Source organism: Rhipicephalus microplus, chromosome X, assembly GCF_043290135.1.
Source record: "Rhipicephalus microplus isolate Deutch F79 chromosome X, USDA_Rmic, whole genome shotgun sequence".
NCBI lineage: Eukaryota > Metazoa > Arthropoda > Arachnida > Ixodida > Ixodidae > Rhipicephalus > Rhipicephalus microplus.
The window spans coordinates 159205743-159233316 of record NC_134710.1 but is presented as its reverse complement, the minus strand read 5'-3'; the positions used below and the strand labels follow the sequence as shown (position 1 = coordinate 159233316).

At 46.2% G+C, this 27574-nt stretch overlaps 1 protein-coding gene across 2 annotated transcripts in view; it reads left to right on the top strand.

Moving 5' to 3' along the window:
* LOC119176906 (uncharacterized) overlaps window positions 1-27574 on the top strand; it is a 566139-nt gene that overhangs the window by 86922 nt on the left and 451643 nt on the right. For both annotated transcript variants that reach the window (XM_075878066.1, XM_075878065.1), the window contains one exon: window positions 26307-27142. In XM_075878066.1, the coding sequence (XP_075734181.1) occupies window positions 26809-27142 (334 nt within the window). In that variant the 5' untranslated portion in view covers window positions 26307-26808. The remainder of the gene's footprint in view (window positions 1-26306; window positions 27143-27574) is intronic.

Below are 27574 nucleotides of genomic sequence, written 5' to 3'. Positions count from 1 at the left end.
TGACGCCTCGCCGCAGTGGTCGCGATACCCGCCGCAGGTTACGGGATTGAATCCTGGTTGCGGCGGCTGCATTTTCGATGGAGGCGGATATGCTGTAGGCCCGGGTGTTCAGATTTGGCTGCACGTTTGAGGACCCCAGGTAGTCAAAATTTCTGGAGTTGTGCACTACGGCGTCTCTTATAATCATATGGTGGTTTTGAGACGTTAAAACCCATATACAAATCAATCAATCAATGGATGCATTTCAAGATGGACAATAAAAAAAAAAAACTCAGCGGGCAATATACTTTCTCGTAGCCCTTTTCCCGTAAGATAAATCAACTAAATAAAATGAACTGTGTAAAAACATACAAGGACGGAGACTAGAAATACGAGTACAAATGATGAGTGTGTACAGTTCAGGGACGACTTAGCTTCATAAGTATCTCCAGCTTTCGAATGACCAGAACACTAAAGATCATTTATTCCGGTCGTCATCAATACAGGAAAAGCAGTTCTCCTTCATCGTCTGGTTTGATCGGCACCCGCAGATATACGTCACCGTGGACCAAACAATGGGGAAGGAAAGGTACGCGGAGGGTGAAGAGAAATGAGAAAGTTGTTGACACAAAAGCCAAACTGATAGACGTGATGTCATCGAGGACCGGTGCACAGAAAGCCTGTCAGGTGGCAGCGGCGGAAAGAGGAGACAGCGCTGGAATTGAAATCTGGGAGATAGTGCCGTCAGGGGACTGTGCAATCAAGGCAGAAGCGACGAGGTTGCGTAGGAGAACGGGCGCGTGGACAAGGGAAAGCGACGGCGTGCAGACAAAAAGCAGCGGAGCGCGAAAGCGGGACGAAGGACGGACGGGCGCCAATGCCTGGCCATGGCCGAGCCGCCGAGGCTTATGTGTACAGGCCACCGGCAATGTGTGTTACAGCAGGTGGTGGCGGTGGCGGTGGTGGCGGCAGCTTTGCTTGCCGCTATGGTAACGGCCGGCCACAACACTGTCCTCACCTTTCCGCTGTGATCGAAGGCTCCTGGCGCGACGCCGTCTGCTTTACTGCGGTAGGGGCGCCAATACGCTCGCCCCCGTGGCCGCCACTTAACGCAGACACGTTCGCAGCCTCGTGTTTAGGGGCGCTGTTCTCGCGGTCATGATTAAGAGCTGTACCGAGCAGAGTCTGGAATACTGGGTGTATTTATTTGCCATATTGTTTCAACATCTCCCGATTCTCTTTCTTTTTTTGTTTTTTTTTTTTTGGCGTCGTCGTTCCTAATTCATCGGGCGTCTGGTTGAGTCTCTTCGTGTTATTGCTCTACTTGGTGACCAACACCGGAAATAGCTTGTGATAATAGTTGTTATCGCAAAGGATCCAAATAATAAATGTTTTATTGCAGTAGATAAGTTTAATGCTCTCAGTCGGCTTGCATAGTACGTCGTGTACGGGTACCTCAGGTTGCACGAAATACGAAATTGTGACCTGTAATATACATTCTAAATATTGCCTATGATATGAAGACGACATTTAGTGAGATGCACCAGTTAATATTGATATAAACCCCAACAGTGACTTCACATAGACGATGCTTGACGCGTATTTAATTTGTAAAATACGCCCAAAGAAAATTTTAATAACACATTGGTCATCAAACACTCGAAGTAGACAAGGAAAACTCCTTTAAGCTGCTATAAAGCAGTCGTCTGGGCAAATAAAAGCCACAATGTGACTTTAATAGGCTTCTCACACATACAAAAATGAAGGTAAGAGTGTCTGTCACGAGGTCTGCGGCTGAAACAATAGGTCTTCTATGTCCATGTTGGTGGTAAAAATAGGCCCTTCGGGGCGTGCCACGCGTACTTGAGTTTCGAATTTGGTTGCTTTATTTTGTTCAATGAAATATCTTCTCGTTTTTCACAACTTCGTGTACAAGTAGCCATTTAAGTGTCGGAAAGAGAGGCGCATTCACGAAAATACGTATATGCTTCACTTGAGATTCCCGCGTTGCGATTACTAATGTGAATTGGACGGGCTTTGTCGATGACGACTAAAATCACGTTCCGGCTTGGTTTTTGAACCAAGCAATAAAGTTTGTTGCACCCTTCTCGGTGTTACATGGTGGCCCACTTTTGTATCGATAGCAGAAATGGGTTTGCCAACAATACTGTCACAGAACGAGCGCTAAACAAGAGCGCGCCGCCAAATCCTTGCGACAACGGGCGGCAGAAACGCCGCGAGGTAAAAAAAAAAAAAAAAAGAAAGCAAACATCCAGGGCTCCCGGGCGCGCGCTCTCCCCGCAGAAGCACGGCTTCGCAGACGATCCTCCTCACCCCACATCTGCGGCCCAGCAAGACCGCGATTTTTCTCGAACGAACGGGGCGGGGTCAGACCGAGCTGAGTCATCCGACGCGGAGGGCAGACAAACCGTCTCGCCTCTCCCCAGCCTTCGCTGCGTATCGCGCCGACGAAATGACGAGAAAGATCTGGAAAGTCGCGCGCAAGGTATTTAACCGAGCAGCCGAGACGAGAAATCGGGAGGAGACGGAAGTTAACGCCAGAGCGCGTAGGAATTCCGCCGTGTAGTCGGCGAAGGTTCTGCCCGTAGTGACAGAACAGGAGGAGACGGAAGTGAGCGCCAGAGTGCGTAGAGAGTCCGCCGTGTAGTCGGCGAAGTTTGTGGTCCGTAGGGACGGCTCGAGCTACAGGCAAGAGTGTGTGTTTACCGCTATCGAGCGAAGACCCGTGGCAACCGCTGCGAGTGTGAAGCCGACGTGTTCCGGCGAAGAAGTTGAAGTTGGAAGAGTGGCCAATTGAAGACGGGAGGTTTCCTGGAAGAGAACTTCGAGAGCTGCGGAACGACAACAACGCTGGACTTTGAGTGAGTGATTCTCGGAAGAGTATCATTCAGACTTTTGTTCCAAGGACTTTGGACTGAATAGGTTTTATATCTCTTTGGTCTTTAAGTGTCTTGGTTGTTCAATGCATGCGACTGCATTGTAGTGCGTATTGTTGTCTGTGTCCGTTGTTTCAAGTGTGGTTGATTGTACTGTGTAGTACATTGTTTGTTTGGTGACGTATTGTATGTAACTATTGTGGAGTGTGCATACGTGTGTATTGTGTTTTGATCTGCCGTTAATGAGAATATAATTTTGTTTGTTTATCAACTCTCGGCTCTGTCTTGTTCTTTGGGCCACAGCCGGCGTCCGCTGGCGCACCAATAAGGACCACTTCTAAATTGTCCACGCTTTCGTGGTGCGGTTCGGGGGGCCGATACTTCGGCTCTTGGAATTAGCCCGGCGATCGCCTCCCTAATAACGGGACAGGTGTGACAAATACTATCAAGCTTTTCTTCAAGGTCAGTGACGCTCTCATTGTATATATCTCGACTAGCCTTTTTAACAGTGAAACTCTGTATGACGAGGGCATGTTCATCGTCCGGAGGCAAAAACGCGTGTGCCAAAGAAATTAGATGACCCGCAATTCAGCACTGCTATTCAACACTACAAATGCAGCAAATGCCAGAAAGTGTACCATACAAATGAGACAAGCGCTGCTCACCTCCGGTCCACTAAAAATTAAGAAGGAAACACGTGGGCGACGAATACCAAATTAGGTCAAGCGCGAAACGCGAAGCGCATGTGGCCAGCTAGGGTTGCTATGCAGGATGAGCCGAGCTTCTCAGGCAGGTGACTTTGCTCCGAGCTCACTCTGCGGCGGCTATGGCATGAAGACCGTGCGGAGCGCGTGATGGGAGCGTTGATAAAAATGGTTACAAAAATGCGCGTGGCGTTGGAAACGCATGTGGGGCATTTGCGGTGGTTATCAAAGAAACACCGCGTGCGAACAAGTCAGCGCCACCTGCCAGTCAACATTTTAACAGTGCAGCGACGCCAGTGGGATTTTCGCGTTATCTTTTTGCCAACTCAACACCCGCATCCCACAGACGTGTTTGTGGACGTTTGTCCTCTTTCGGGCAGGTTGTTTCGTTCCACCTGTAGCATGAAATTTTCCTCTCTCCATGGCAGTAAGGGTGCACACGCAGCACTCTCGTGCTGCTAGTTTCGCTTCTATCAAGTGTTGCAGATAAATATAAGGACAGGTTTTCACCAGGGGTGCTCACATCATGGCGGCAATGTGGTTGCGCATGAATACGTCGTGAGTGTGGTGAAATCGAATTCGAGACATCGTAGCTGCGTGATTATATCACCTTCTGCGTGCGTGTGTGCATAGTCTGCGTGATAAAGCTGATAGATAAATTGTGTCGCTCGACGTGAGTACTGCTCCTAGGCAAGAGCAAACGTAATGGGCGTGCCTGATCTTCGTCGAATGCGTGTGCCAATCAAACTGATTGATGCCTGAACTCGAATACAAACTCGTTGATTCGAAGAAGGCCTCAGTTCAACTCGGGACTGTCACGGCGTCGATGTGTCTGCCAAGCGTTTCATGAGGTGGACGTTGTAAAATCCGAAGACTTCTATCGTAGAAAGCCGGCTTCAAAGGACTAATACGCCTGCAGATCAAGAGTAGAGCGTCTCAACGTCCATTTATTGCGGCGCAGATCCAAGAACACCCCCCCCCCCCCCCATGTGCCAAGTGCCATCCTTCGTCCTTCTCTTCCTCTCCTCCACCCTATGTCCACTGTTTTTAACAGACGCTAAGCAGCAGCTTCCTTGCATAAAAATAATTTAGTCAGTTTGCACTATTTGTGCAAGGCTGAAGCCACAGAGGAGCTTGTGATAACGAGTTTTTTCAAAGTTTTTAAGTGGGTCGTCAACTAATCTGCTTGGTCGGCTTCAAAGTGAAGGAAGCATCAGCTGTGTCCTAATTTACATTATACGAATTGACTAAGGCTGAATGACGATTACACTGAACTGTTTTGTCTTCGTTGATAAGGTTTCAAATAAAAGGCAATTATTTCGGGCACAATCAGAAAGGTCACGATAAGTGTGGAGCTATTAAACGCAATCCTGATTAGCACGATTCCAATCATCATCATATTAGTAAAGGCTAATTAGCACGGTTTTACTTAGGGTACTAATAATTAATGTCCTGTTAATTAGCATGGGTTAGTTAGCTCATCAACTAGCATGCTTTAGTTAACCCTGTCATAATTTTACATGGCCTAATTAGCATGATCATCTTAAGATGTGGCGTAAATACCTCGGCCTTACCACGACTTGGCGTAATTAGCTTGGTCATAGCATGTCCTGGCCTAACTAGCCATGTATACTGCGCAGCAAAAATCTAATTAGCCGTGCTCACGTGCTTGGGTGCTGTGAAAACAAGAATGAACATGACGAAGAAGGTGCGCACAAGCCGATCAGCGTGCTAGAAAGTGCAGGCCCACCATAATGCTTAGCCCATGGCCTCGGGTTAAGTTGCGGTCATGATGTCATACGGTCGGCCGGAACTAATCTCAGAGGCCACGGTGCTGATTTTTCTAAAACAGACTTAGTGCAGGCAGTAAAAGCTCCAAATAAATTTAAACACACCATGCCTCTAAAAAATATAACCACTAAAAGTTTCTGACACATTTATTGCATGGGTGCACTTCTGAACTCTGTGGAACGACAAACAAATGACAGAAGATGCCTGTGGTTTGAAAACACCGCCCAACTTTGTCGACCGTCCTTGACGCGATGCCGGGTTCCATCGTAACCAATGAAACGCAGTGCGCCAAAGGGCGGATTTGGCTTTTTAGTACTGTTGGTTTATTCAAATTGGGGTGTCGCAAGAGCTCGGAAAGATCCCAAGCTGATCTCGAGTTTCGCCAAGCTCGGGCGATTCTGCATAGCGCTCCACACTAGACGACGCGTGATGAAGAGAAAAAAGAACGCATGCTACTCAAACAGAAAACTTTGAATGTGCGTACAATATATTTGAAAGACACTTGTTCACCAAATATTTCGGGTTTAGTTGCAGGATGTATGACCAACGAAGGTTCGAAATTCGGTGTCACCTCTGTGTACTGCGCTTAATAGCCTCACCTGTCATCCACCTTCCCGTAACGCAGTGGCTCTTCAGGCAGGCGGACAATGAGCTTTTTTGTTAACCCAAAAGAATTACGTGAAGGCCCCTCTGAGGTACCCGCTGAAATCACTGGCCACGTCCTGGTTGGGGCAGGAACACCACCATTTTTATAGTGTTACATTCTGCCTGAGCAAATATTGCCCACATTGAACAACGAAATTTTTAAGTTCAATAATGGCTGGCTTGTTTTCGCTGTAGTTAGCCTTCAGCCGCTTACTTATCTTCCTTAAGTTTTCTGTGTTGTTTCGTTTAATTTAGCCTCATTTTTCGTAAATTCAAGTCCTTGTTTTGACCTCTCACGCTGTTGAGCAAATAAGGGCGGGCATCATGTGCTTCTGTGAATTCACAAAAAAAAAAATACCGAGCCAGATGTGGGCAAATTAAATTCAGCAATTAGGCAGTGATTAGGTAGCGGTGACACAGCAATCAGGCAGCGTTGAGAGGAAAAGCGTATCTGTAACAAGTGGGAAAACAACATAAGCCTGCAGAACGGTGATACGTTGGGTTATGTTTGCGACTATTGGCTGTCACCATTTCCAAATCACAAAACAAATGTTGTGATGTTGCTAAATTTGTACAAGCCTCCTGTGCTCTGTTGCTCTTTGTGAACACTATAAAAATTGTTATTAACACGAATAGTGAATGTAAAACTTGCAGCTTTGTGAGCCGGTAGCCATGAAGGGTTGATGACTGGAACATCCATTAACCACACGGTTTGCACTTGAGGCAATGAATCTACAAAAAGGCACTAAGATTGTGGTTTGCTATTTCTTCGTACTCACATATCAACAGAGCAAAAAATAAAAAAAAAACATTGTGTGGAAGAGCATTCATCGTAATTGTGAGAGAAGGTTTCTGAAGGGGCGAATTATGAACTCTGTTGACTATTCCACGGATAGGTATCGCTGCAGCCATGTTGGGTTGTTAACCTTGCCGCTTCACATCGGTAACAACTAAACGAAAAGTGCTATGGTATATCACCGTCGCGGTGGTTTGGGCGTGTTGGTATTACATTATATAGATACCTTCCAAGCGCACAAACATACGAGGGCTGAAAAACACGCGTGACACACTGGCGTATGACACGCAGTGCGTGTGTGTCATGGGTGGTTTTTCGTCCTCATATGTTTGTGCGCTTAGAATTTATTGATTATTTGCTGTGGTAGACGTTAAAATGGCTACATTCTTGAGGCCGATGTTTCATGAGCTTATCAATTTACTTAGCCATATACAACAACAAAACATTCGTTTGGTGGCGGCGCCCTCATGTCTTGCATAAAATCATCTGCAAATGAATGAAATATAAACAACTTTATTTCAAAGCATTCGATATATTCTCGTGCTATTGCATTGATCTACACGTCTTACTGTGATCCGTCATAACTAAAGTATATTTAAACATTTACATTTTTTGTTCAGTCACGTATGTCTTCATATACAAAAACAAATGCCAGGCTTGAATCGAACCATATGCATTCTTTCTTTTCAGTTGTGTTAATTTTGAGAAAAGAAAAGTGCACTTTAATCGTAGTTGTCGGAACGTGGCACCTCGTATGACTTTTCCAGTGCCTTCAGCAAAGTGATCGTTGGCAGCAATGCGTAGCACATGATGTTATGTGAAGACGCATAAAACATGGCCGAGATTCGAATGATTTACGACTTATTCAAAAGCTATATATCTCCTTTTTCTTTGCCACTGGTAGACCAAATCCGTTAAATAAAGAAAAGCAAGTTGCCCCCATAATGGTGGGCACAACACATGGAGTTTAGCGACAAGTGGCAAGTTATGCTCGGTCTTTTCGCGGAGTAAGTCATAACGCAACAGGTCAAATACGGGCATAAAGAAGAAAACGACACAACGTGTCCGTGTTTGGTGCCATGGCGTTCTTCATCGAGCTCTCGTCGCCATGGCATGACTACGTAGCTACTGGCCATGGCATATATAAAAAAAAGGTAATCTGAGACCTTTCTTATGTATAAAGATAATGTTAGCATTCTTCCAAGATTCTGGTACTCTTCCTGTCAGGAGATACTTCGTAAACAGAGTGGACAGTTTTTCTAGCACAATCTGTGCTCCGTCCTTCAGCATATTTCATGTTACCTGGTCCTCACCAGCAGCTTAGCCTCTTTGTATTCTCTACAAGGCTTTTCTGACTTCTTCTATCATTACTAGTGGGATGCCATCTGGAATACTGCTAGTTTTTATATTAACGCCGTGGTTGTGCCGGTACTGTACAGCTCTCTGTAAAACTCCTCCGGTATTTTAACTATCCTATCCATATTGATAGTTACTTCGCCTTCCTTGTCCCTTAGTGCACCTGGTTCCTGCCTATCGCAAGTTTCCTCTTCACTGCTTTGACGCTTCTTCTGTTCTTCAGAGCGTGTTCAATTTTCTCCATGTTACACCTTCTTACATCGGCTCTCCGTCGTATACAATTTATTTGCAAATGTAATCGCTAATCGAATCAAGACATCATTAGAATTTAATCAACCAAAAACAAGCAGGATTTCGAACAGGCTACTCAACATTCGACCACATTCATGCTATCAATCAGGTAATAAAAAATGCTCAGAATACAACCAACCAATATACATAGCCTTCATAGATTACGAGAAGGCGTTGGATTCAGTAGAATTATCATCAGTCATGCAGACAGTGCGGAATCAGGGCGTTGACGAAGCATATATAGACGTCCTGGAAGAAATCTACAGGGAATCAACTGCCACCGTACTCCTCCATAAAGAAAGCAACAAAATACCAATCTAGAAGGGTGTAAGGCAGGGGGATTCAATCTCGCCAATGCTATTTACCGCATGCTTACAGGAGGTTTTCAGAACTCTAGAGTGGGAAGAGTCAGGGATGAGAGTTATTGAAGAGTACAGTCGCGCGCAATATGAATGTTATCGCGCGAGCGTCGACAGATGGCTATAGCAGCGCCACGTCCCAGAATACTATTTCGAGGAGAAGATGGTGTCACGCAAGCTTCACTCGCTCTTTTTCTGTTCCTTAAGTTATAATCACTCCTGTCTTAGGGAGCTGATTAAACGAAGTGGTGCAGAGCAGCCGCTTTAACACATCTTTCCCAGCAATTTTGTCATTCCTGCGTAGTACGATTCCATGAAGAATACACTTGATTGCAACGAATGGAACGCTAAAATAGAGAAAAAGGGTGTACAGTTCGTTGTAGGGTAGGTTGTTTTAGCACGGGAAACCCAACGCTGGAGAGAAGAAGGCGAAATCTATGATTTTTAACAGTTCCGAAAAGTGCCGCTAGGCTCCTGGGATGTTAGGCAGGTCGCGCTCGTGCGATAACTTTCATATCACCCGCGACTGTACCTTAGTAACCTGTGCTTTGCCGATGACATTGCATTACTGAGTAACTCAGGGGACGAATTGCAACTAATGATTATGGAGTTATACAAGGAGAGCAGAAAATTAATCTGTAGAAAACAAAAGTGCTGTACAACAACTTCAAAAGAGAACAGCACTTCGAGATAGAAAGCACTGAACTTGAAAATGCGAAAGAGTACGCTGACTTAGTACAGGTAGTAATCCGGATCCGAACCACGAGATTGAAGTAACTAGAAGAATAAGAATGGTGTGGAGCACATTCGGCAATCATTCTCAAATCAAGACTGGCAGACTGCCACTATCCCTCAAGAGGATGATATAAAACTGCTCCATCTCACCAGTAGTTATCTACGGAGCAGAAACCTGGAGGCCTACAAAGAGGGTGCAAGTTGAGGACGACGCAGTGAGCAATGGAAAAAAAATGATAGGTGGTACCCTAGGGACAAGAAGAGATCAGAGCGTACCAGGGAACAAACGGGTGTTAAGGACACCCTATACGAAATCAAGAAGAGGAAATGGAAATGGACCAGGCATGTAGCGCGTAGGTAGGATAAGCGCTGGTCATTAAGGTTAACTGACTGAATTCCCGAAGAAGGCAAGCGGGTTAGAGAGAGAGAGAAAGTTAGGTGGGGAGATGAGATTAAAACGTTTGCGGTTATAAAGTGGCAGCAGCAAGCACAGGACCGGGATGACTGACGTAACATGCCTTTGTGCTGCAGTGGACCTAGTCAGGCTGATGATGATGATAATCATGTTGATGATGATGATGATGATTAATCCGAGGCCGCAACGCGAAGGCGAGTTCACTCTAATATCAAGGCAGGATTTCACTGTTTTCTTCAACCTTATGTACTTTGAAGGAATACACTCGAGAGAGCGTTAGGGAGATTTTCATACAGCACAGGTGATCAACCCAAGCTGAACTTAATGCTGGCCAACAGTTAACAAAAATTACCGCTGTTGTATACTATTCTGTTTGAACCTAATCAATTCGCCTCTCTTGTTTCTCTCGGAGACAACTACCTATACGAGTGTGCACGTTGTTGTGCTCCTCACGCGTGCCTTGCAGCGTTACTGCGCGCGGACTCCTTTATTGGGTTAGTGGAAAAGGTTTGCCGTTTACGATCAAGAACCCCCCTGGAAGCTGAAAACGAGTCACGGGGAAATCGCCATGGGGCAGGCACTGGTGAACTCCTTTCGGTTTCGTCTCAAGATCCCTTTATTTATTCATGTTCGGGCTCTAACGTAATCAGCTTTAGTCTAAAGTGACCCAAACTACGTTTCCGTTTGATTACATAGACGCGTAGACGATGAACTTGTTGATTGGCAAGAATTTGCGTTCGAGAATGTTTGTCTTAGATGTCTGGTGGCTTAATAAGCTTGTGTAGTGTTGTATATATTTTGTCTGTACAATGGTGTCCAGGGACAGCAAGCAGTCTCCTGTTGCTATCAAAGCCATACTGATGGCGTGTAACTAGTTTCACCAGTGTTTATTTGACACCAATTTCTTGTAAAATAAGTTTGACCATATTATAAAGATTGAACTCCCTATCGCATAGAGAGAATAACTCTATTATAAAAAGTACAAAAGAAACCAATTTAGGTTCACTAGAAGAATCCGGACCCAGTAGCCAGACAGGCCTATAGAAGTTTGAGATGGTCGAGTGGAGCCTTCGTGATGTTTGGGGGGAGGGGTGTCCACCTCCCCAGACTTCCAAAGCTGTAAGCTTCCTCAAGGATTGTAAGCCTTAGTAGGTATGTGTTTGAGGCTCCCGCCCTTGGCTGCATGGCCACCCGGACAATCTCACAAAACGTGGTATGCAGCGGCTTCGAAAGAACATACATACTTCTGCTTTGTGCTGCAGTCATTTTAGTGGTTAAGTATTAGCTGTGGTATAATTGCTAGCTTCTACGACATGACCTAATTTTTCTCTCAGTACTTGTTCTCCAAGCTGGTCATTTATGTTCTCGAATTACAGAATGCGCGTAGAGGTGAAGTATACGGCCAGATTTAGTCGCTCAAATCATGATGTTTCACGTCTCTGTGTGTTGTGGGCTAACACAACTACTGTTTCGTAACTTTATGGAACATTTTTATGATGTAGTCGGCTAGGAGACATGGCCGAAAAAACCGAAAAAGTGGACACTTAAGGAGCCTACATTTGCACCCCTCGAAGCGAGCGCTAAAAGGGTAGGTGGGCAGTTCGCTTCTAGTCCGCAATCTGGAGTACTGGTACGTGGCGTAGAAGGTTGGCCTGCACACAGGACCGCATTATCTAATGGGAGTTTGCTTCGCGCTGGGCAAGACTCAGGCTGCCATATGGGCTTCGAAAGTTTTCGCGCTGCACTGGTTGGGAGTGGCTGTTGCGGAACTCCCAGATGGGTACAAATGTTCGTGATGCTTTCGGTTGAATGTACGGAGTGTACTACCCAGTGAACGATGTCCTTGCAGGCGAAGTAAACCGGGAGTTCTGATTACAGCAACATCTTCGTTACTCAAAAACTTACTTTCTCTATATTAATAACACTATACGAAATAGTCCCAGCGTAAAAAGTTGCTGTCGTTTCTTTTTTCATCACGCGACATATGCAGCCGCATTCGGTTGTGCCTTCCTATAACTATCGACTCGTCTTCATCGCACAACCGTTTGCATAATATGCGTCTTGTCCTCTTACTGGCCTCACGCTACAGAAGCGGTTCTAGTGGACCATGCCGGTGAGCCCGAAAAAAAGCGTTTATTGCAGTATGTATATATTGTTAACGAGCACAAGAGAGTTTTTTTTGCCGGCTGGAACGTACGTCTCATGCAGTGCCAGGAAAACGTCGTTTTTTGTGCTAGAAACAAGTTTGCTGTGGTACCTAAAGAATAAAGGATTAGGGGTAATGTGCGTCAGGACATGGACCCATAATCTGAGAACAAAAACGCAGCATTAGCGTGTAATTATTGATTGTTATCTCTGGAAATGCAAATAACCCGCTTTCGTTGTATAAGAAGTGTAACACGACACAAAATTTTAAATAGATTGTGCAGTTTGAATTTGAGCTAAGATGATGCTATACGTGAGCTGATCGCATCTGTTTACGACAAATTAAGAATTGCGTCTTCTATAATAAGCGGTGTGTGTGTGTGTGTGTGTGTGTGTGTGTGTGTGTGTGTGTGTGTGTGTGTGTGTGTGTGTGTGTGTGGGTGAGTGAGTGAGTGAGTGCGGGTGAGTGAGTGTTAGTGTGTGTGTGTGGTAATCATACTCTTCCTACAAAATAAAAAGACAAGCTCAGAGGAAGTGAAGAGATTTAAAAAGTAAAAAATGGCATGGTTTCATCGTAAGGGCAAAGCAATGAATGCGATAGGAAGAAATTGGAATGTCACACAGGGACTGGCAGGAAACTGGAAACTTGCAGCGCGCTGCTCAAAAACAAAGTGAATGCGAAAACCATGCACGAAAAGCACAAATCACGCATGAAAAGCAACTAACCGTTACAGTCGTCACTTTTTGTACTTGAGCACCATGCTGCAAGAGTAGGCTATGCACAACCAACCAGTCAGCCCCTACTTGGACCCTTATAGCTAGCAGGTAGCTTACATGTTCTCAGGACCCTCGAATAGCGATCGGCTGCTTTTTCCGACATGTGCTGAAAAAGTGTTACAAGGTCTTTTTGACGAGATTCTCAGTGGCCATAACATTTGCCAAGGCTCAAAATCATTACTCAAGCACTGACACCCGAGATGCAGACCGCAAAAGTTGGAAATTGAAGCACATTGAAACTAAAGTAAACTATTCTCATACTACAATTCCCCGTGATGTTTACATAAGCCGGCCTCTCTACATTTCAGCCCGCAAAGATCATGAACACAAAATAAGAGAATACAAATGCAATACATTGTCCTTCAGCAACTATTCAGCAACTATCAGTCAGTGGAATCGACTTCCTTCCACAATTGTAGAAATTTCCTCGATGGATGTGTTTTTTTCGGCAATAAAAATGATTGAATCTTTCAACCTCTAAGCCCTATAGACTACGTGTGTGCGCCTGGCAGTCGCCATTATCTGCACGGCATCTTGGTTGTAAGCTATGTTGTTTTATTTCGATGTTTTATTTGCCCTTGTGCTGGACGAATGCTTTACTTTGTTTTAATTATCATAAAATTTTCATCATTTTTTTTGTGGTTTCTGCAATGCTTTTTTTTCTCTAATGCATATGACTTTTCTGACGCAGCTGTGCTCGGTGCAGCTGTGTATATTTTATGTCTTGCGAATCTACTTCTTTTCTTATTTTCTTTTTCTCTCTCTTTTCTTTTACAGAAACTTATGCGAACCTGAATTTTTCATGTTCTTTTCTCTGTCTGCCCCCAAGTATAATGCCTACATGGGCGCTGAAGGTATTATTAAATAATAAATATTACTATTATAGTCTTGCTAAAAATTGTTTAATTTCTTCAAGCAAAATACTATAAATAATAATGGTATCTTGATGTAATTATACAATCTGTGCAACATAACTATTTTACAGACCACCTAAAACACAGACTTGATTGGCAAACGAGCATAGTTTTGTCATTGCTTTTGTCTAAAGCGACAAGTGCGAACGAGAAGAAAATCAGGTTGTGTGGCGTGAAAGTTTTCGCATCGCACTGCATTTATTTTCATGATTTGGCTGGCGGAGTCACTGTTGCGCTAAAAGTGCTATTAATTGTTAATGCGTTGGCTGCACAATGGTGTATACTTCGTACGTGTGTTCGACGAGGGCCGCTGTCAGGACCCACAGTGCTGAGCATGAGTAGGCTACTGTGCATGCGTACTACCCGTATCACGAGGCGTCTACTTTACGGCCAGGTGACACCACTGGTGAAGTTAGAAAGTCCGTTATATAGTGTTCTTCACCGGAGGATGCGCAGAATGTCGCTTATAATCTTGGCGTTAATAGGAGACCCTGCTTCAAATGTTGCATTTAATATTCTCACGGGTATGTAACAACGGCGGTGCATATGCAAGCCGATGAGACCCCGACAATTGCTGTTGGACATGTCAGACTGCTGCTGCATACGTTTTAATACGAGATATAGAGCTGGGAGAAGATTTAGACTTCAATCAAAAGATTTGAAGAAGCTCGAAAAAACCCATACCAAACCAGACAGACTTCTGTGGAATGTTTACCTTCGAGATATAGAGCACACAATCCCTAGATAAGTGGCGTAAAGTACGAGTGAAAGAGTGGAGCAGATATGCGAATGTTCTAAAGCGAAGTGTTCTATATGGCCACACTCGATTGTCTTAATGCAAGATCGCTGTCTAAAAAGAACCTATCGCGACCTCGGCCCATGGTTTCGGGCATGCACAAGGCCACGAAAGCCCTACTGAGCTATCTGAAGGCGTCCGAAGTTAACGAGTGTCTGTGAACTACCAGCGCGAGTTTGTTTTGAGTGTGTTCTCACGAACAGTTGATTCCTTGCAAGTCTTTAGCGGATACCATGCTTCTCTGAAAACTGATGAAAGATAGCATAGCGAATGCCGACCTAATACTCTAACATTTTTATTATTATGCAGTAGTGGGTATCAAGCAAGTGTGTTTGCAGCTGTTACACAATGAGTGTTTAGAAAAGGCTCCTAAAGGCTACTCTTCTAGCTTGAGATGTGACTGTGCTGCGCCTTCCGCGCAGGCCTGGTGTTTTTTTCTTCTTCTTGATACTTTCTAATATTCTCCCTTTTTCCTACCCCACGCGTAGGGTAGCCAGCCGAACCTGTAGCTACGTTAACCTCTCTGCCTTTCTCCTTATTTCTCTCTCCCTCGAAAGCCAGTGTTTTATGAAAACATATCATAACATTGGTTATTCATGGAAATGTCTTGACGCCCTTATTGGTTTCTCAATTTTTTTCGTTTTTTTGTAATAAACACATTTGAAGCTTATTTCATAAGGTATTGTAGTGATCGCCGGAGCATCACGAGGCATCAATTTCCACTTATCTTCATCGACCGCCAAACATTGGCTCCTACAAATCTAAGGCGATTATGTCGATGTTCAGATAGTAAATACCCACAATAAACAGATTGTAGTGTATACGTTTTTTGGCGTTTTTCGACGTAAAGGGCGTGAATCAAATGCGTGAGCAATTGTCGTTTTTTGTAGCTTTTCTTGCGCTGCTGCACGCATGCTACCACCTTGTGTTTTTTAACGAGGTGTATAATTGAAAACGACATTCACACCGAGCTGTCAATCCACTCTCCATTCGTCGTCCCATAAAAAGTCCGTATGAGACGCCCTTCTCGCTTTTCATCTTGTAAGACTGTCGTCTTAGAAGGTTTCCCACGGATATACACTACACCGCAGAGCATCGGCGTTTGTCAAACGATTTCCGAAAGAAGCATTTTTCTATTCAAGGTAAGGAATTTAGCGATGTATTTCCTCAGTACAATGAAGCATACGTTTGAACTCCCTTTACCCCATTGGGGAGAGGAGAAGGGGGCATGTGAACTCAAGTTAGTAGCTAGGACACGTCGGTGTCCGCGGATGAGCGAAAAGTTTGCTGGCGCGAAACATGGGCTAAACTAAAAACTGTGCTCTTTCCTCACTCCGGTGAGCATCGCGGTGCTTCTGTACATGCACGCAACGTTTGAGCGCATGGTGTGAACTTAATTCCGTCTCTCTACAAACCGCTCTTTCGTTTTTGTTCTACTCTTATTCCCCAGGCCCCTTATGTTCTAGGTACTTCAGAGTGATGACGTTGTAATGAACTTCTTTCCGTTTTCTTCTGACTCTGGAACACTGCGATGAACCCAGCCATAAAGTGCCGCGCCTGGGATAAAAAAAAAAGGGGGGGGGGGTTGGCGAACAAACAAAGAAGGAAACAGCCAGCACGTGCAGTGAAGAAGGACATATTCCCGCCACCGTTGGAAGACGCAGCGGAAGAACGGTGGCACGCGACTGCGTGTGGATTCTGGGACAGGCGGCACGCACTGGCGTGGCACGCCAAGATGCGCTACCTGGGACTGCTCTTAGAGGGAAGCAAAAGACCTTAATGGAAAAATCAATAGAGCGCCCCTTGCCCACGTTCGTACCTTCCCTTCTTTCAAAGTGCAAGGGACGCACGATCAGGGAGTCTTGAGAGGCGCGCAGCACGGTAGGATGCACGCCGCGGTAGCTGCGCCGACAGCAGGTGCGTATTTAGTCGCCTGGCGCAGCGATTGCCGCTCGTCTGGCCGGCGTCCACACTGGCTCCTTATAGCAAAAAAAAAAAAAGCGCTAAAAGAGGCTGAAAAATAACATTAGTGAGGAGTGTGACGGTCGCTATAGATGGTCATTCTGTGCTGAACTCTGGACGCAAAAGTGTTTGGTACACCACTGTCGTGCTTTTCTGTAAGCGTCCACCAAATAGACTGTCCGTTTCAGCATACTCGCATTAGCTGTATACGTTGACAGTCGGCCGACTGGCCCCAATCATGACCACCGACAATGATTTTTATACAATCAGCGCATGCTGAAATTGACAATCGACTTTTTGGACTCTTAGGAAGAACACCGTCTTGCTGCCAACAGCGTAGCGTAGCTGAACCATCTAGATTTTAGCAGTGCTCTTGGGAACGAGGACTAGGAAAAGAAGGTTCACTACACAGCGACCGTGTTGTGCACCTTCTTTTTATAGTCCTCGTCCCTCAGTACGCTGCCTTTCATTTTGCTTCACCCCTCGTGATGCCAGAAAGGGCACCGATAGGCAGATACTGCACAGGTGACCCGGCCCTATACTCGATGGCTTGTTCTGTCATAGTGAGCGAGAAAAGGAATTTATAGTCACGGCCATGGGAAGCTGAAGAAATACTTAAAGGACGCATATATGGAGAAAATTGAGTGGACCTTGTTTTTTGTTTAGTTTAGACACAAATTTTCAGGGATCATACCATTAATGAATTACATGGAAACTACTTGCAGTAGAAATAAAGCGGAAGAAAATTTGTTGCGTTTATCAATGAAAGACAGGCATTGTTTGCGTTGCATAAACCCTTTTTAGGCCAAAAATGTGCTTTTGGGGAGAGTAATTTTGCATTGCTTGCACCGATCACCATTGACCTCTACTATAGGGTCAGCTAATTTTTAGCTGGCATGCCGAATCAAGTAACCAGAGCGAGCTCCTTTTTACCACCGCGTTTAATGAAGGAGTCGTGGAGATTGTTTGATTCATCAAAAGAAAGAAATGGAGGGTCCGCACTGTCAAGGGGAGCGCACAACGTGGTAATAGGGTGCTAGTTGAATATCTTGTTTTATTCATATGGTGTGATATTACTAATTTTATTCACGTCCTGATGATGAACCCTTAGGTTGGTGCTCGTGGCTACAACGTAACATTTTTATTGCTTCGGGAAGAAGTTACTTGATCTCGCTTTTAAGGCACCAGATGGATTCTCGATGTGTTGGGAGTTGTGAAGCTATGATACAGTATAGCCATGCCGCGGTGGTCTAGTGACTAAGGTACTCGGCTGCTGACCCGCAGGTCGAGGGATTAAATCCCGGCTGCGGCGGCTGCATTTCCGATGGAAGCGGAAATGTTGTAGGTCCGTGTGCTCAGATTTGGGTGCACCTCAAAGAATCCCAGGTGGTCGAAATTTGCGGAGCCCTCCACTAAAGCGTCTCTCACAATTATATGGTGGTTTTGGGACGTTAAACACCACAAATCAATCAATCATATGAGACAGTATAGCGGGAACAGCATAAGAGAAAGCGAAATTCGACATTGCCCTACTACGTGACTCACAACTTTGCTGGAGTGCAGGGTAATGCGTAACCAGGTGTGACATTTAATGGCCGTACGCCCTGTGATCACGTGCTTATTTTGTTGTCTTGAGGCGGCCCGTCGGATTGCCCGGACTTGGAAAGTACGTCTCTGTTCTGGAGGCACAACAGCTTCAATCGGAAAACATTTGCTGGTGCGTAGTATGTGAGCTGAATAACGTAGCTTCATACAGTCGAAAATGACGTCACTCTCAGTGAAGTTAGCCACGGATATGATACACAAAGTTACTCAGAAACGAGTTGCGAGATTCTTGAATCCCGTTACAACGTGCATTGATATCCGAGTGGTGTGAATGGTGCGAAGCATGTTAGGGGCTAGAATTGTCACCGCCTCCTGTCGTCACTGTCCGTCATAAAGTAGGGCATACGCCAGAATGGGTAAATGCAAACACCGCCGCCGGTCTAATAAAAATGAAGAAGGGAAACGTTGTCCCAACAAATAGCCGACGGCGTTGGTGGAGCTGAAACACCCTTCCCCATACGCTTCGCCCCACTCCAGTTCTGTTTTTCATCACCGGGCTGGCTACGCTCTTGGCGTATAGAGATAAAAATGCCAAGCCACTGTGACATCGTAGCCGGTTGCGTGTCATCCAGTCCACTAGATCTGCGCTGTGACGCTAGGTTAGTCGTCGAAAGCTGCGAAAAAGAGCGCTAGAATGTGCTGACGAGTTCGGAAGCGGATCATCCTTGTACACGCCTCCGCAATAAAGGCTCCTCGGATGGCACCGCGAGGCGTAAATTTTTGAGAAGGGTGCGCTGCCGTGCGTGGGCCAGGATAAAGCGGCCAAGTGAAGCAGATGCTCCAGGGGGCTCGAGAGCACGTGCCTCGCGAGCCCCATGCTCAGCCGGGTGATTCCGGCGGCGCTTGAGCCGCGTTGTCCCCGTCTCGACGGTGGATTCCCACCGTGGCTAATGCGTTGTCGGTCGCGCTTCTTGGGTGACCAGAATGCGTGCCGCTGCCATGGTTCCTCGCGGTCGTCTTCTTCAGTGGCGGGCGCTAGGTGCGTGCCTCCGTCGCGTCCTTCATCTAATGCCCGGATATGGGTGAAACGTGCCATCTTAAGGGATTCTCCTCTAGTGCAGGCGTCGCCAAGCTCTGGAGTTCTCGAGGAGTCGCATTTAAGCGGCGAGGGAGCGGAGCCATCTCTCCAGCTTTGTTGTCTTTTAAGAGCCCCTTCACGTTCTGCGTACGTGCTGCACGAAACCGGTGCTGTTATGAGGAGCTCGCACGATTCTTTGTGCACTGGATTGGTTTTGTTTTTATGCAATAACAGCACACCCTAAAATGTCCTGTATGTATGCGAGAGGAAAAACGTCGTTACGTGGAATACACGTTTGCTTATGATTCATGGCTGCTGATTTTCAATGATGATGACAGTGATAGAAGGGCGCCTCAGAGGGGGGAAAAAAGGCCATTTGAAAGGGCAGGATGGGAATAAGAAGCCCTAGAAAGTTTTTGCCCGCCTGCTGTGCAGTGAGATAGCTAACGCTGGGCGAAGATTTTGGGAAAGTTATTCAGCACTAATAGGCAGTCCTAGCTTTGCTGGACATGGTTCGAGTCACACTAACGCGCTTGAATTGACTGATGCCGGGAACCCGACTGGCAGTGACTGATGTTTCGCTGTTATTTACTAATCGACAGTTCTTGGCATTTTTTTACGTTGAACAAAAAAGAGCACTGATTTGAGTGAGCCATTATTTGCCGTTTTCGCTGATAATAGGGTGTTCACTAAGCGTCGTCTCTTTTGGGGCTTTCTTCGGTGACTGATCGGCCTCTTAATAAAAGAAACCAGGCAAGGAAGGGCATGGTGTGGTTGAGGGGGAGAAGATGAGGCCGGCGCTATACAACCTAAATTCACCGCTTCTCAAAGGCTCATGATTTTTTCAGCTACGTAGTATGTCGTTAACCATGTCACAACGCTTTAAAAAAATTGAATCAGGACTTGTTTGTTTCTTTGTTATTAGAACAGCGTTTTAATGACGCGTTTCGTAAAGTGAATTTCTTTATTTGTTAAATTGTTCATGCATTACAGACGCCGAACTCGTTAACATGCAATCCCTGCTGCACTTGCTCATGCCTTTACACACACTGTCTTTTGTTGCCATTGAAGCTGCTCTAGAAAGGGCATAGAAGTGCCTTAGCAGTTAACTCTTGCGCCGGTAATTTAAAATATATATTGCGCACGCACGCATCCTTTATATACCTAAAAGGCGTACCCATTTTTCTATTTATTCGCAAAAGGGCACATGCATGTGCTCTTATTTTGCTATTTAATTTTACATTTTACAGTTTCTCCTTTTTCTGACCCTCTTTACGCAATGTTGTCATTACATATGGGAATTTGTGCGATGCACTACAATATATTTCCGATGATAAATGAAAAAACAAACGATTATGCCCTCCATAGAACGGAATCAGGCTTTCTTTATGTTTTGCTCCATGTTCGATCATGTGCTGCAGTTAGCATGACTGTAGTCATAATTGGAGGCTACCGTGCAAAGATTCGTTTCGTCGATTGCCACTAAAATAAAGGCGTAGAGCCGCTTTCCAGCAGGAATGAGCTGTTCGACGTGACACGCTGTCACATACGTGGCAGGGCACACATGCTGTCCGTGTGTGTACCACCTCGCCATCGCCATGCGCGCTACCTTGCGCACTCCTCTGCGCTGCGCTTTTGACCAGTGACAAACTCTCCTCAAGGTTTTTGAATGATTAGACATCTTGCAAGAGCGTATCCGCCTGCAGCCAACGACATCTTTCTCCTGCTTCTGCGAGGCATCCTCACAGATTTCACCACAAACACGTAGTCACGACAACCGTCGAACTGATCTGTAAGAGCGACATCTGGTAAAGGTTCCCTGAACCTGTCCCGGGAACTTGACTAAACAACCTATGAACTCTTTCCAAGCAACGAGAAGGAATACCAGCTACCGGATATCCAGAGAGTCCATGACATGACCCAAGAGACGCATCTCCCCGTCCCGTCGTGGGTGCAGCCCGCCGATGTCGCCCTAAACGGGACAGTGAGCGTAGGGGTCTCCGGATCAAATAAAGTTATTTGCCTGCCTGCCTGCCTGCTTACCTGCCATATATGTAGAGAATCGATTTTTCCCGCGCGTCATTCAACCGTGTTGTCTGGGATATTTTTTTCCACGGCAAGTTTCTACATTATTTACCTCATGTCATCGCTTACCAGTGAAAGGAGGTGGTTGCCACGTTTGGACCTATTGCTGTACCACGTGTGCTGATATTCCAGAATGCCAGCCCCGACGCAACATCATGTTTACGAAATACAATCGTATTAGTGCATTATAATTCGGCTTGGGTGCTATACATACAAATTCTAGAGTACCGATATTGATTCCGACCACACTGTCCGTTCTTAAGGCACGTCGCATTTGACCATGAACTTCGTTGTTGCCAGCATTGTACGTGGCTCTGCTGTGATTGAGAAGGTCGCAGGAATTTCGAATGAACCTTGTACACTTCAAGCTTGAACAAGCGGACCCATACGGAGCACGCCCTCAGGAAGCCAAAATATTTGGCTTCGCGAAGGCATGCTTTTCGTGAAAAGTAAAGCAAGGAAATAACTTCATGTTTAGGTCTTGTCTTTTGATCTCTAAACGTGTCTGTGTTTGCGGGCAGATATATAGTAGTTGTTGCCCTTTGTAACACTTGTTTGATGCTCAAAAAGGTGTAAAGACATTGCGCAAAAGTGCAAAACAAGTTGTCGCAAGTCCCCCCCCCCTCCCCCGCCACGCACACACACACTCACGCAAACACAAAGAAATGTCTTGCTATGAGTTTGTACTGCTTATGATTCTAGCGTAGTTCCTGAATAGCGAGAATCGCGCAAGTGCTTTCCACGCTTAAGGGCAAAGTATGATTGGCACTTCTGTCATGCAACATACAGGGTATGTACGTTTAGAGTAACAGTGACGTTGGCGGTATCTGGTAATCTTTTCCTGGGTTTTTTACCGAAACTCCGGCAAGATTTACTAAATTTTCTCAGCTGCGTTTTAACTTGGTTCTTTTGCATAATCGCATGCACTTCATGTCTACAACAGGGAATAAATGCATTTTTTATTGAGATGGCGTGTGCATGTTCTCTTGTGAACTTTGCATAAAAGGATGCACTCACAATTTCGTATTCCTGAACGGTATTTATTCGTCGTAACACTTTCGAACACGCATATGACACTGCTTCTTAGAGGCTTCAAGACAATACGGAGTATTACTCTTCTTATTAAAAATATGATGTGGTCTGTTCTAAATAGCGATGGCCACTTTTCTTCCCGCGACAGTTACCGTGATAAATCGAGGTTATCAAAGCGATGTAATGGGTTCAAAAACATAACGACATCTTCCCAGTGGGAACCATGATAGAATGCGAAGCAGCAGCGTTGCGCACGGCGATTCGGCGGCTGATTCGGCGGAAGGCGCGCATCGCTTGCGAGACGTTGCCGACGACGTCGAGGATTCACCGGCGTTGGCCTTCCGCTGTCGGCGCTTCCACTCAACTTCCTCGACGTGCGTCTCATCGGTGTTGCCGACGTGTTGAAGACGCTTGTGCTTGGCTTCCTTGGCTCGCGTCTCGTCGGTGTTACCCGCACGCCACCTCCACTCTCGAACACGATCGGTGTGCTTGACTCGCACCTCATCGGTGTCGTTGGTCTTCCACTGCCGACGTTTGCGTTTGGCTTCCCTGACTTGCGCCTCGTTGGTGTTAAAAGTGCGACGTCGCCATTCGCGAACGCGATCGGTTCTGCTAACCCTCGCAACGCCGGTGATGGGCGGGTTAGATAGATAGATATGTACGGTTTTACGTCCCAAAACCACCACATGATTATGAGAGATGCCGTGGTGGAGGGTGCCGGAAATTGCGACCACCTGCGGTTCTTTAACGTGCACTAAAATCTGAGCACATGGGCCTACAACATTTTCACCTCCATCGGAAATGCAGCTGCCGCAGCCGAGATTCGATCCCGCAACCTGCGGGTTAACAGCCGAGTACCTTAGCCACTAGACCATCGCGGCGGGGTAGGGCGGGTTAGGCCAAATTGCTTCGGCGCATGTTTCGGCGGGCGAAGGAGCTTCGCTTTCATGCGTCGTTTTTATCGCAGATAAACGAGCCGAAACAGTGTTCACTCAATGTGCGCTCGAACGTTGTGAGTGTGGAGAGAGTGAAGCGAGAAAGAAGTGAAACGCCGCGAGCGCGTGGCCGGCGAGGGAGAGAGTGACGTCACCGTGTACTATGATGGAAGGCGGGACCTATTTGGCACTGCCCCAACACCTGCGGCGCGGCGTGTTGGCACGGAGAAAGGACGGAGAGCGTTACACAGACTAGTCAAAGAGTGCTTCGTATCTAAAAATTTAAAGCATAGACAAGGTATATGTAAACTGGCAGCGTAACTCCCATCAAAGCCAATGGATCAAGTAGTCAGCGGCCCGTTGCCACTGCTACCATCTATATGAGCAGGGAGAAACTAACAGAAAATAAAACAAATATGATATGACGTCACAACCGAAAGCACTAGTGATGTCGCGCATTTGGCGTACATATGGCCCGAAATTGAATTTTTTTATTGCTGACGTTCTACGTGTTGTTATAAATACGCAATTTTATTGCGCTTGTGCCTCGATAATTGCATGCGGCAGAGAAAAGGAAAAAAAAACAGGTTGCGGAAGCATAGGTGTTTTATTAGCCAAATGACGTACTTACAATATGCACAAAAAATTGGCAGAGACAATTGTGAGACAACTGTTCACGAGCGCAAGAGCATAATTGTTCGAAAACTTACGTTGCCCAATCGTCAAAAACCACTGCAGCAGGACAGCTGCTCTGAAAATACAGCTTTGCAGCCGTAAAGAACAGCGTCTCGTTGCTTTGCGTGTCGTGTTCCCCGTCACCAAAGGCGAGTGCACGCTGGCCGCACGCCAGCGTATGCAGCGCTTATCTACACATTCTGTGAGGTAGTTGAGCTCTGAAATGTCACGCCAGCAAACATCACACAAGAAATAAGAAAACTACTGAAGGTACGCACCAAACCACCCCAGAAAAGTGAGCGATGGCTAATTGACCTGGTAATGCGCTGAAGCAAAGAACACACCGAACTGAACACAACCTCTGGTAGCAGATTACAATAGCAGATACGCACCTCCCCCTCCACCCCCACTCCATCCGCATTTATGGCACTCGTCAAAAAACTGAAGCAATATATCTTAGCCAGGTGTGAGATACACCGTAAAGTAAGTTTATAGTTAACTGACATATATAAAATTATGAGCATTTCAAAAACTTAGATTGAGTTTTAGTTTTGATTGTTTGTCCTCTCCTCACCTAGCCGCGCTTCAATCGTCAGTGCGTGTTGATGTCTTTGGCGATAGGTTTCCGACATTTTTCGTTCCATGTTTTTCGACCTATGTAATTTGACCATGACGTAGATACATAGATGACCACAAATAAACGAAGATGCATGAAAGCAAGTATCGCCACACTTGGTCCACAGTTTGTACACGTGTACGCTGTTACAATACCTGAAGGTGCGATCCAGCAAAAGATAAGCAGGTACACAGATGATTTGATAGATATGCGGATTTCAACGTCGCAAAAGCGCCATATGATTATGAGAGACGCTGTTGCAGAGGGTTCCGGAAATTTCGACCATCTGGGGTTCTTTAACGTGCGGCCAAATCTGAGCACACGGGCCTGCAGCATTTTCGCCTCCATCAAAAATGCAGCCGCCACAGCCGGGATTCGTTTGCGCGACCTGTTGGTCAGCAGCCGATAACCTTAGCCACTAGACCACCGCGGCGGGGCAAGATACACCGATAAACAAGCTACACGTGTGTAAAATAATGTCTGAAAAGTATTGGAGAATCAAAAGTGAGCTATTGTAGTCAAAATATTTTCTCCAAAGCAGCAAGTACTAAATTTTAAAAACGTCTGCCTTCGCTATATTGTTCGAATGCGTTCAATGATCTTTCTTCATTGGTTTTCGATGGCAAAGAGACCAGCAATGTTGCCTGTAAAGGAGTTAATGCAGCTTATATTTGATAGATGAATCTGAGTAAATTTGTATTGTTTTTGATGGCTGTCGTCGACGTTTATATTGACTGCAGGCAATCAATGACTTTTTTTTTCTAATCGGAAAGCCTGTTTTTGCAATAGTTCCAACATGTGGTTTCATAATTGTTTCGCTGTGTGAACTTTTGGTGCCATGCTTCTGGCTATCAAGTGTTAGGGGTTAGGTAGTTTGAGGGGTTAAGCGGCACCACTTCGATCAGTGAATAGTAGCCTCGATCAGGCGCAAAGACGGCAGAGAACTCACAAAAGTACATTACGTTCGGGGAACAAACTTTACCGAGAATGACGATAATGTTGAGATGCTATATGCAAGCAAGGATCGACTGTGCGTGTGGTTTCTTACTCGCTGAATAAAGTTAACAGTTTTCTACAATGCAAAGCATACGAGTTGACATCAAAGATGGAAGCCTTTATGGAATGTAACCTAGCGAATGAAGCCGTAAACTAGTGAAAGACATACTTAGCTATAGTATACTTACCTGTAATAAAGATGCTTTGATGCGCTTATTCGAGCAGAACACTCCATCTTTAAGAACTTGTGAGGATTTTTTCATGGTTTTGTAGTGAAGAAGAGGGGCCTCAGCGGCATTTCTCGGCGCCTCAGGGGCATCGCCATCAACATAAGCTCGTGCTTGCTGCACTTGGCCGGACGCTGATGACTGCTTCGCCTTCTGCGTTCTGCTCAGCAAATAAACCCCGTTACAAGTGGTGGAAGTGCTTCAATCAATTCTTTAGCGCCCGAAATAAGACACATGGTCCACATATAAACCATGACGTCGCCGTGTCGCATCGGTGCTATAGTTGCACATATTACACGTTATACTCATGTCAAAAGAGTCCTGTGTTTATCTCGTGCAATTTCATGCGAGACATGAAGTAAGAACAAAAACCCGTCGTGTCGATTTGTAGACATTTACTGCAAATATTTACTGACAGCACATTTTTTTATGATGCCAAAATACCAGCCAAACTACAGCACACATGTCCACACTGGGTTTAGTATATATAGGTCACTGAAGGGTCTGCTTCTCATGTACTCAAGAAGGCTTTTTTTCTGTCTTGTTTTTGCGCAGGCTGCTTCCCGCGGAGGGATTCGCATCGATGTCATTTTCGGCCAGCGGCATGAGCAACACTTGCAGAGCGTCCAGTCGCGCCAAACTCATCATCCTGCACCGCAAGAGAAGATGCTTACCCACCTAAGCGGGGCCCGCGGCACCGTAGGCGGCCGCGACGCTTAAGAAGCCGGATTCCTCGCTTCCCTTCACGTCTAGCTTCAATCTCCCTTCACGCTGCGCCCTCTATTGCTTTGCGGTTTCGACGTTAACCCTCTAGAGAACTTCTATTGTGCCGCCGCCGTTACCATTTGGTTCTCAGGGTTTTGGTGTTAGCTGCTTTCGGTGTTAGCCCTCCGGTCCTGTCTCACTGCGAGCTCCTTTCGGCACGCGTCTCCCGCACTCGCTTCGAGACGGCTGTAGGTAGGCAGCAGCTGACCCGCGCCGACCGCGAACTCATTCTCGGGACTTACGGCCGTGGGCTCGTCGCTCGTGCGGCCGAGGCTCGCCGCGGCGCGCTCCCATGGATCGAGCAGGCTCAGTCGACTGGCGTGCCAGGACGCCTCTGATCCTGGCTGCCGCCTTGCTTGTGGTCTTATGGCGGACGGCACTGGCCGGCGTCGTCCTCGAGCACCCGCCCACCAACGGCACCGATGGCGGTGGCGAGCGCGCCGAAGCATCGCCATGGGCTCCCGGCGACTGGCAACGCCTGCTCAGGGGATGCGACAAGTTCGTGGACAGCACGTGGTGGAACGGATCCTCCGCCGCCGTCCGCATTACCGACTCGTCACGGCTCCATCTTCAGCATCCTTTCCTGTCCTTAGCGGAAGGTGTGGTGCCGGATGTCACCTACAGCGGTGAGAGGACCTCCAAATGTTTCATCATTGATTCTAAGTGTCTGGTAAACTCTTGCCACAGCAAGATTCACTGACAGCTGGTGAACGGGAAAATCATCTTTTGCAAGTTTCAAGGATGCTTTTCCCGGTACCGGAATGTCTTAGTCTGAATATACATGCTTTTATCTCAAAGTGCGTACGCGTGTTGTGTGCATTTGTGTCGTAAATACGACTGTCGTACGAAGATGATGTAATAAGCATCGTACAAAACGTGTGGGTTGTTTTTTATGCTGCACAGCTGAAACGAGGCATACCCGCATGATGCGTTGAATAGTTTGTCACTCGATATGTATTGTGGCAGTTGCAGCATTAGTTTACACATACAGGCCCCATTTCGTTTCCTTATATCCTTGCTTGTCTCTTGTCCTTTGAGCATGACAGAGATGACGCAGC